Genomic DNA, 11207 nt, shown 5'->3' on the forward strand with positions numbered 1-11207 from the left:
TTATTTGGGGTAGATTGAGTGGCTGATATTGTTGTGTTTCAGTAAGATTTCTAACCACAACAACCATTTAAAAAAGTCTTGATTATATCTTGTAGGATATGACGGGAGCAGCACAGCACCTCAGACATGCCAAAGGACTGGACCCCATGATCGAAGCCGCCAAGTCTGGCCTTCCTGTTGATATCACCAAGGTTCAAAATTTATGCAATTAATGAAACACAAGATAATATTGAAGTATTGTGTATGTGGCATAATATGTCTGTTAGCCTGCCTCAGGGCAGCTGTGGCTACTTACGTCACCAGAGTATGAGTAATGTACGGTAGCCAATGTGAAGCGCTTTAAGTGTGCTACATAAAAGCACCATTATTATTATTATAGGTCTATTGTACTTATATGTTGTCTGTGACTCTAGAACAGACCCCACATGACTTCTTTCATTTGGTTTGGGTCTCATGATTGTTTCCCTCTGTAACTTAGTGGTTCCTCTATGACTCTGAGTCACAATATAATTATAAAATAGAATATTATTCCTGTGCCACTGTTTCTTTGCGTCTAGTATTCATAACTTCAAATAGAAATTGGAAAGTTGATTTGACAGGGGTGCATGTACCTGATATTTCTAGGTGTTCTGCATCACAGATTAAATTTTAAGTTTTTTATTTTATTAAATCACCTGTTTTTGGCACAATGGGCCTGACAGTTGTCAGATGTTTGTGCTTATTTGGGTCTTTGTTTCATGTCTAGAATGTTTAAAAAAAAAAAAAAAATTATAATGTACAGTATATATTTTCTTTATATTTGTACTTGTCTCAGATACCCATCAGTCCAGTCAGTGAGGAAGACTTCTTGCTGACTCGTTCCCGTACATCTCCTCTTTCTCCTCGTACCAGTGAGCAATATCACGGCCTAATGGACCTTTTGCGAAAGCAACATGAGGTCAGTATTCACATTTTGTTTCACTCTTACAGCAGCACAAGTAAGTATTCACATACGTGTGGACACAATTGTCGGTTTCCCCTCTGTTAATGAAAGAAAAACAAAATTAAGTTAAGAATACCATCATTTTTGTCCAGGCCTGTTTCATAAGAGAAATGAAAAAATCTATTGAACCACAACTCAAAAGCAATGTATGATTTTCATTGGTTAAATTTTCATTACATTTTTATTTATTACTTTTGTCAGATTCAAGTTATTTCTCTGACCCTTGTGGGTTTTTTGTTCATTATCAGATCAACAATTTTGTCCACATGTGTACAAGATGTTGAATGCTCTAATTGTGGATGCAAACCATTCCACTGCATCTGTTTCTCTCTCCAACTTGATCTCTAGAAATGTCTGAGTCAATCACAGCAGTTCATACTCATGGGCAATGTTGGCGAGGCTCTCAAGTAAGAACATGTTGCTTAAAGATTTGTTTATTTGTTTTATTTTACATCATCTTCAACCAAAAAAATCTCTCTTACATACAAGCAATTATTTTATGTGCAGGTGATTTTTTTTTTTTAACCTTTAACCTTTTTTTAACCAAGTTTAATTGACCAAAACATACAATTAGTGGAGACTCAGTAAAGTAAAATACAACTGCACAATCTAATACCATCCAATGTTTGGGAAAATTTGCACTCTAGCTAACATTACCAAAATATTAGTGACATTACTGTTACCTGCAACTGCAAAAGTACCGTACACATATCAAAACTAAAATGCTGTCTAATGGTGTCAAACTAATTATCTTTGCCAAGGCATTATTTAATGGTCATGGTTCTAATGAAATTGTACTGCTTTAATCTTTAGGAGTCCAGCTTCACTCCTAAGCTTGTTGGAAGTAATCTCAAAAACATTTATTTTTTTATTTTTTAATGAGTGACAATCAATAATAATCAGTTATGTGCTCAATTCCAAGACAGTATCCATGCCTATCATTGCCACAGCATGTCTGATGCAACATGTCTGCTACAAAAGACAATGGATGAATAAAATAAACAGGCAAATAAGTACAATTGATTATTAAATACAATATTTATGCTGTATATACAATATATTCATATAGTGATTCTCAACTAGTAGATCGGGACCCAAAAGCGTTGTAGACTTATTTTGGGTCGGTCGCAGAGAGCTAGTAAAAAATGGCATGTATTTTTTTACTGTAATTATTCCAGTACAATAAAGAGGCATATTACTCTCTCACATGGAACTTATTAGGTAATAAGTGTACCATAGCTGCCTCACACTAGTTTACTCCATAAACAAATACTACTGCTCAGTCTCTTGCTGGAGGACGTAAGTGTGAGCAATATGCTTTTGGCATTATATCAGCATTCGAAAATAGTCTACACATGTTTTCGGATGCTATTTTCAAAAAAATCTTTATTGTTCGTAAATTCGACATAAGTGAGTCATGACTTTTGCAACAATTGGAAAATGTGTCCCAAGTGACAACAGTTGAGAACCACTATTGTTATTTAAAAACAATGTTTAGTAAACAAGAAAATCACATATCTTTCACAGCTGCAATAGTTTGTTCGCTTTTGTTCTTTTCTCAAAATAATGATGTTTATTACCGTAGTTTGACGAGGTCTAGCATCTTAAAATCTTGTTCCAGTGCCTGTATTATTAAACTAGTTATATAGGACTACAATTGTTCTTGACAGGTATATTTTGTATAAACGGTGTATACTGTATTTGTGCTTTAGGTCTGTGTCTGTGTCTCTCTAGGTGTGAAAAGCTTGTAGAGGAGTCATTCAAAAATATAGAGATACTGAAGAATTCCTACACCAATGGCCAGCCAGTGCCCAAGTGTCACACGAAAGAGAAGACCTTCAGTGTTGTCAAGTCAGTAGAAAAATCCTAGCAAACATTCAAATTCAATACTAGTACATTTGATGTGGTTTCGGGTTTGGAAAACTAGGAAAACTCTATTGTGCTTTGTTTATATAAGATATACGCTATTTCATGTATCAATTACTAATAATAATTGTACAATTGTGTATCAACTGAATATTCGTATTGGCATAATTTATGTTTTCAGTACTTGATTCACAGTGAGTCACTGTGACAGATTTTCCTTGGGCTTCAGTAACCCACCAAGCTGGTAGCTAAATGACTCATTTAACAGTCTTGTTTGGATCACAGTAATGCTGACTGCTTGATATCTGTCACTCATACTGAGCTCAAGACCCCTATCTGTTTCTGTAGGAACTACCCCAATCTGACTCCCAATGACATGATACTGTACATCATCAGAGGCATCAACCTACCAGTTCCCTCAGGTAGGCAGATTTCTTGCCAATCTGCTACAAATGGAATTGTGTGTGAATTTACACCTCTGTGCCTGTCTTCAGGTGTCTCGCCTAATGATCTGGATGCCAGTGTGAAGTTTGAGTTTCCTTTTCCCAGTGCGGTAAGGAGCTGTCACATCAAGAGAAAAAAGATGGTGTTATTTAAAAAAAAATCATTTTTCCATGTGTAGGAGGAGGCACAGAGGGACAAAACCAGCACAATCAAAAGTACTAGCAGTCCAGAGTTTAAAGAGCAATTCAAACTCAACATCAACAGAGCGCATCGAGGATTTAAACGAGTCGTCCAGTCCAAAGGCTTCAAATTTGAAATCATCCACAAGGGGTACAAATCAGAACTGCTTTAATGTTGATGCCCGAATGATCCCTCTGAAATGATGTCCTGCATATTTACAGAGGCCTCTTTAAAACAGACAAGGTTGTGGGCACAGCTCAACTGAAGCTTGAGGGTCTGGAAAACCACTGTGAGATCAGAGAGATTCTCGAGGTGAGTTGTTTTGATTTATATATATTTTTTAAAAATGTATGTGAATTATGATGTATAAATACATTTACAGCCTCCACAAAAGTTGAATCGAGGCAACTGGAGTCTTGGTTGTTGAGGATTTTTCTCCTTTACATTGTTGTCCATGAAGACATGACTATTATTTATTATTGACTCTGCACCCAAAGAGACTACCCTCCTATGCTGTGACATGTATTTGGGTCGCTTGCCTTGTTCACTGCGGAGGTCATTGCACTCCCAAGTTCTCACTATGCTACATTGCTGCTGCAACCATGCTTGACTGCAGGGATGGTGTTAGTCAGGTGACGAACGCTGCCTGGTTTCCTCCAAACATGACTTGACATTCACGCCAGAGAGTTCAACCTTTCTCATCAGACCAAAGAATTTTCTTTTTCATGGTCTGAGAGTCCTACAGGTGACCTTTGTCAAACTCCAAACAGGCTACTATGTGCCTTTTGCTAAGGAATGGCTTTCTTCTGGCCACTATATCATACAGATCTGATTGGTGCTGTAGAGATGGTTAGAACCGCAGGAGATCTGACAGAGTGACAATTAGGTTCTTGTTTACTTCTTTGACTAAGGCACTAGGAAGAGTCTTGCTGGTTTGGAACTTCTTCCATTTACAAATGATGGAGGCTACTATGCTCATCAGAACCTTCAAAGCAGCAGAATTTTTTCCGTACTCCTTTCCGTATTTGTGCCTCGGGACAATCCTGTCTTGAAGGTCTACAGACAACTCCTTTGACATCATGCTTGGTTTGTGCTCTGACATGCACTGTCACCTCCATCCATTCATTGTCCATACTGCCTATCCTCACTAGGGGCACCTGTGGGACCTTATAGACCACTATTGGTGGGCGAACTCGGTCGTCGAGGGCCGTAGTCCTGCATGTTTTGGATGTTTCCCTGCTCCAACGCAGCTGATTCCAATCAACAGGATAGTTATCAGGCTTATGTAGAGCTTGCTGATGAGCTCATCATATATCAGCTGTGTTAGAGAAGGGAAACATCCAAAACCTGCAGGACTCCGGCCCTCAATGACCAAGTGTGCCCACCTCTGTTATAGACAGATGTGTGCCTTTCTAAATCATGTCCAATCAACTGAGTTTACCACAGGGGAACTCCAATTTTTGCTGTAGGAATCTGTCAAGGATGAGCATGGAAACATTATGCACCTAAGCTCGATTTTGAACATCGTGGCAAAGGTTGTGAATACTTCTGTACATGGGGTTTCTTGTTTTTTATGTTGAATGAATTAGCAAATAATGTACAAAAACAATCAAACTTTTTTCATGTCATTATCAGGTGTTATGTGTAGAATTTTGAGGAAAAAAGGTATCCCATTATGAAATGAGTATGTAGCATAACAAAATGTTAAAAAAGTGAAGCACTGTCAATACTTTCTCGATGCACTTTAAAGGACTAACACAATTTGTCTCTGTTTTTTCTCCTTCGGTTTTGGTGTTACAGACCTTTTTCTTCTGGTGCATTTGCATGGTTGATATTTACTCCTTATACAGCACTGAATGTTTTAAAGTGCTTTATAAATAAAGTTGAGTTGAGTTGACGAAGGAACAGCTAGGATGCCCACAGTTTTTTAGCTTTTCTCTAAACCCCAGTTTCGAGGTTTTTGTCCTTACCTGCCTACGCTTTGTAGTCTTAAGAACCGCAATGGTGAAAAAAAAAAGTGAACTGGGAGGTAGCATCGAGTGATTCAGTGCTTGCCCTGTAGCAAGTCTCTGGTTCTGGACCTTGTTTGTGCGGTCAGTTGTGGTGGTTATGGTTATGATGTGGAGTATTTCCAACCATTGGAGTTAGAATAGTAGCTAGATGTTTGGCAATGTTATAGGTGGTGGAGTTGATGCTATTGACAACTGGCTCGAGAGGCTTGCCTTCCTTGTGAGTTTTTGGTATTCCATAAATGCCAGGGGTCTCTTCCCAGGTGGTATAGTACAAATGATAATACTTAATTGCAGTCAATGCCTTCCTCCTTTTTTTTTTTTTTTTGCTTCTGAAGACATTTAGACCATGTATACAGACATGAATATGCTTACATGTACACACTAGATTGGAATGTTTGTTTTCTCTTAGGTGATGGATGGACGTAAAGCCACAGGTGGCAAGTTAGAGGTGAGGGTGAAAGTCAGAGAGCCCATATCCGGGGTTGAACTGCAGCCTACAACAGAGAAGTGGCTAATCCTTGAACCGGTCTCCTCCCTCTCACCCCCAGAGAGACAAAAGGATCGGGTGAGACAACCACCTTTATTGTGTCCATGTACTGTAAGTCAGTCTGACATTGTCAACATTCTTCAGTGCTCCTTTACTGCTTGCTCATCACTGATCAAAGATGCTCCTATTAGTATCAATTCATGCACAAGTGTCACGGCCTCAGTGCTGAAGAGCATTGTTGATATATGCTGTAAACGAGGGTCCTAAATTGTGCATTATTAATAGAGCTTTTGGTGTGGTCATAAATAACCATTTTGTATTCATGCAGAATGATACACGAACACTAAGATATGTCATTTCCACATCAGGCGCCATCTCCTCGATCTAAACCCAAACATGAGATGAGCAACAGGAGCAGTCACTCCAGCAGCTCTCCTCCCCAGTACAAGCTGCACAGCTTCAGCCTCCTCAACTACGACAAAGAACGGTTAGAGAGAAAGGTACTCGTGTGTATGTGTTTAACTGTGTGTATGGCATTTAATTTCTTCAATGCCCTATCAGTCACTGTGTTCTTCTCCCTCAGATTGTAGAGTACAAAAAGAACCGGCGGGATCCCCCATCCGATGTCATTCATCAGCACAAAGAGATCACTCACAGGCTGCAGTGGCAAAAAGCGCAGCTGGAGCGAGCATCTCCTGCTCTTCTCACAGGTAACACACAAACATCTGATTCCTATGAAAGCAGCATATCATTTATAAATATACTCTAACGCACTTTTTCCTTCTTTGTGAGCAGAGTATGAAAATGTGTTGCGGCGCTTCACCCAAGGACTCGCTGACTCAATCAAGAAATTTTCAAGTCAAGGCAATAGGGTGAATGCGGGAACAGGGTTGACTGCTATTCAAACATGATGTCCGCCAATTACTTACATTCTGTGTGTCAGTATGTCCCTGTGTGATGTCACCATTCTTTTTGCTGTTCATAGGATGCTGCCAAGGACGCGCTGAGTAGGTTGAAGATGGTCGAGACCGAGGTGAGGGTTCTGGCGTAGTGTATTGCTAATAGAATTGTACGCCATCTTTTTATGAGTGCCTGTGGAAAGGAGTTGATCTTGTATGTCTATTTCATTCATCAGCTGGAATCACTGAAAAGGAAGCGCGCTGGATAAGTAGAGACTCATTTGGCAAAAGATTGGCTGGAGTACTGTTTCCTTTTCTCTTTTCACCGACATCAACACAAGCACTCGCAAGGTCTTTGACATGGTTTTATGCTGCACGTCCATGACCATGACTAATGCATGGAGCCACTTGTGCTTAGTCAATTCATATTTGGGTGGGAAAAAACAACACATAAAAGGGAAACCTGCAGTAAATAAAAACAAAGAATGAAATAGTTTTATACTAAAAGAGGCAATTACTCTTAAAAGGACAAACACTACAGAAAACCTCAATTATTTTCTATTCTTTTCTATGTCTTTTAATTTTTTTATTTTTTTTTACACCTTTCCACTTTATTTGATGGGCATAAGGATCTTAATCTAATGTGTCTGCACCAATGTTCCCAGATTACTGTAATCTTCTGCATTTGCAGTGGTGTGATATGGGAGTAAAAAAACGGGGCTTTGGGGCACCACAGCCTACATCCCATAATGAGGGATTAGTGTTTGTGTCACCAAGGAGACAACTAGATCAGACATAAAGTCGCCTTTGGGGTTGCAAAAGTGGGGAGTGTTAACAGTGCGCTATGAATGTGGTAGCAGCTTAGCTCTGCCTTCGTCGTCAGCAACTTGCTCTTTGTCGCCTCCTTCACCTTCTCCGTCTTCACACTAATTCCTTCACATACATTCAGAGATTACTGAGAGTTACATGCGGCTCCATTTGGATTTTCTTCCAAATCTTAAACAGAGTTAAGTCCTCTGTGAAAATAATTAACAGCTGCTACCGCTTTTACTGTGGATTCCGTCATACAAATCCTGGATGCAGCCGGCAATTTAAAAAGAGCCTTTTTGTTTATGTTTGCCTCTCCAATAATTCTGGACACACTCACACGTGACACTTTATAATTCAGAATAAGGAGATATTCTGTTTCTCTAAGATGTACATTTTTGGTGCTCTTAATTACCGATACTTGTTAAGTTGCAATGGTGGGACAAATTATTACTATCCATCTAACCATTTTTGAATGATTATCATGTTGAGGGTGCTGGCGAGCTTTCAAAGCAGTAATTAAGTTAGTATTTATTCATGTTTACTCACTACAAGTTGTCCTTGACAGTTAATAGAGCAATCATTCATGTCAGTTCACGTCTGTGGCCTCTACTGGAAAGGGTCTGAAAGTCTACTTTTGTGTAGCTTCACATTTGGAAAATCAATCATTTTCACATATACATTCATTTATATTACAGTTTTTTTCATAGTTCTGCTGAGTGTTTTTTGTTCTTTATGGAGCTGACAAAAAACATTATGTGAATAATGCTGAACTTCGAAAGCTAACTCTGTTTATTAGCATGAAATGTAAAAAACAAAATAATGAAAATGCCACTTTCAGTTCTAATCAAGTGGATTGCTGCGATATGGCAACAGTAATGCGAAAAGAAAAAAAACTTACTGATGGTGCCCTATCATTACTTATCACCCAATGAATTGACCTATCATTTAAAGTGTGTAGAACAGTTTTATTGCATCAGTAAACTAGCTCCAACCATGCAAAGCGATTTCAAGAAGTATGAATCTATTTTACTTATGTCGCCTGATCTCACACCTAGTTGTGCAAGCTTTTAATTCCACATCACCTCAAGACACAACCTGACACATTACCCGCTCTTTTGAGTAAGAGGCTGTCTTGTTGTCATGGTGACAAGCTCATCAGCATTCAGTGTGGATTTTGGATGGTTGGAGTTGGGCCGAAGGACATATTGCAAAACTTTGCTCGTCTGGAAACAATAATTACACTTTTATATTGACAATCTTTAAATTTCCCTCTGTGTTGAGGCTACACTCCATTGAAAAATAATGAGTTTCCAGGGAAAGCGCCAAAGTGGTGTGGGTATTGTTTGTCATTACAGCTTTATTTTGTCTATCTGCAGCAGTATACAGTACGTATGCCTCTTGGCTTGCTCTTGTTCAACAAATCACTTTTTTTATTCTGTTCGTTTGTGTCGGGGCAATCAGAAACACATACTATTTATGTACAGAAGAACAGAATTTGATGTTCTCTCTATTTGCAAGTGTGTCATGATGATTTGTGCAACTCAAAGCGGGAATGAATCAAGGCTGTTATTTTATGTACAGGGTTTGTTTTAATATGAATAAACGGTAAACTGTTTGTTTCACTACTATTGTTACACTAGTTAATCCCATCAAATCAAACTTTATTTATATATATAGCACTTTTCATACATAAAATGGAACTCAAAGTGCTGTGTAATTAAAACATTCATAGTGCAGTATAAACAAAAAATAATTTCAACAACTTTTTACACAATTATTGTGACCTATTACCTATACAATTTTAATTGAAGTTTTTTTTTTTTTTTTGGGGGGAGGGGGGTCTTTTTTCCCCCAAGAGGGCAAGTACAAATAAAAAACAACTTGTTAAATAAACTGCTATCTATGGCACACTATTAGCTCATTTAAACGTTGCATCACCGATTGCAATTTAACATGACAAAGACTGCATCACTATTTAGACAGCCCATTATTTTTGCTCGGTTTTGGAATAATTTACTAATTTTGCAATTTACAACAGTAAAAAGTTCATATTTTGTCTATCATGAATTTGATAGACGTCATTATTAATGTCATTATTTTTCCTTTACAATTCACACCTTAAAAAGGCATTTTGCAATTTGGTGTCTACCGAAAATTACATGACGAGTTGAGGGCTCAGGTAACAACCAATCATGGATTACCCAACGTTTACAAGTTGTGCCATGATTGGTTGTTACCTGAGCCCCCAACACATGTAATGTCATTTTCTGTCAGCAGCAAGTAGCAAAATGCCTTTTTTTAAGGTATTAGGTGCCATTATTTTTCATGTACAATTATCAAATTCATGATGGACAAAATATTAACTTTTTACTACTGAAAATTGCAAAATGAATAAAGCATCCCTTTAATTTTTTATATCCCAAACACATGAGAAAACATTTTAGGGTCCTATTAAACGAAGGTTGAACCTGTTGGCCATAATTCCAAAAGATACAATATGTTTGGCACAAACACAACACTGCTCATTACCGTAAGAACACCATATTGCAGTGAAGCATGGTGGTGGTAGCGTCATGCTTTGGGGTTCCTTCTCTTCAGCAGCAACTGGGGCCTGATTCAAGGGGAAAATAATTATGGACAGTTAGGGTTAGGTTTGGTTTGAGCCAAACTGGACTTGACGGGAAATTAAGAAGGACACCACTGTTGATAATAAGTCATAAAAAAGAGGCTGTAATTTGCTAAACATGTTGACAAGCCAGAAAACTTCTGTCTGTATGTCCAATGGACAATCGGAGACAAAATTTGAATGGCAGCTTTAAATAAATGAATAAAACTTAATAGCAAGGCACATCAGCTCTGTATGTTTACAGATGCAAAAATAAAGTACCTGTATACCAAGAAAAGAACACTGTCCCGACTCCCATGCAGGAGGCTCAGTTGTCCTCTTGCTCTGCTATATCTGGTCTTGAAACTGTGCAAGACTATCAATAGGCATTCTAGAGAGAAATGTGCTGCTGCCCAGTATGAAAAAGCTTGCTTTCGGTCACAGGTCATGGGTCTTGCAACAGGATAATGACCCAAAACTCAGAGATAAAAACACCCAAAAGTGGCTATAGCAAACCATTCTGACGAGGCCTACTATGAGCCCTGATCTAAACCCTGTTGAACATCTATAGAAGAAAATCGTTTCTTTGCCGTGATTGCCTCAAAAAGTTGTGCAACAAAAAATGTAAGGCATGTTTCAATACCGTAATTCATTTGAAACACAATTCTAAAGCAATGTTTGATTTTCATTCATTAATTTTCATTTATTACAAATTTGCCCTTGTGTTTACAGTACATATTTAAACAAAAATCAGTGATCAATAACTACAAGGATGATCATGATTTGGTGACGTGATCATCGCTTGTGCCGCAAGAAATTCACTTAATCTGTCAGAAAATTATGTCATTACTACAAATGTATGTGTGCTCATCTATCTATGCCAGTGATGTAGTGATAGACATAAAAAAAGTAATGCTCTTCC

General features: G+C 38.2%; 1 protein-coding gene across 3 annotated transcripts in view; it reads left to right on the top strand.

The window, feature by feature from the left end:
* The window catches only part of cc2d1a (coiled-coil and C2 domain containing 1A), a 15282-nt gene extending 5987 nt beyond the window's left edge, over positions 1 to 9295 (top strand). For all 3 annotated transcript variants that reach the window (XM_077570622.1, XM_077570623.1, XM_077570624.1), the window contains exons 15-28: positions 96 to 191; positions 815 to 937; positions 1331 to 1389; positions 2717 to 2833; positions 3197 to 3270; positions 3343 to 3401; positions 3471 to 3622; positions 3694 to 3784; positions 5894 to 6049; positions 6340 to 6471; positions 6555 to 6681; positions 6767 to 6843; positions 6957 to 7004; positions 7107 to 9295. In XM_077570622.1, the coding sequence (XP_077426748.1) occupies positions 96 to 191; positions 815 to 937; positions 1331 to 1389; positions 2717 to 2833; positions 3197 to 3270; positions 3343 to 3401; positions 3471 to 3622; positions 3694 to 3784; positions 5894 to 6049; positions 6340 to 6471; positions 6555 to 6681; positions 6767 to 6843; positions 6957 to 7004; positions 7107 to 7139 (1344 nt within the window). In that variant the 3' untranslated portion in view covers positions 7140 to 9295. The remainder of the gene's footprint in view (positions 1 to 95; positions 192 to 814; positions 938 to 1330; positions 1390 to 2716; positions 2834 to 3196; positions 3271 to 3342; positions 3402 to 3470; positions 3623 to 3693; positions 3785 to 5893; positions 6050 to 6339; positions 6472 to 6554; positions 6682 to 6766; positions 6844 to 6956; positions 7005 to 7106) is intronic.
* The last annotated feature ends 1912 nt before the right edge of the window (positions 9296 to 11207 follow it).

The sequence above is a fragment of the Vanacampus margaritifer genome, chromosome 7, assembly GCF_051991255.1.
Source record: "Vanacampus margaritifer isolate UIUO_Vmar chromosome 7, RoL_Vmar_1.0, whole genome shotgun sequence".
NCBI classification, from domain to species: Eukaryota; Metazoa; Chordata; class Actinopteri; order Syngnathiformes; family Syngnathidae; genus Vanacampus; species Vanacampus margaritifer.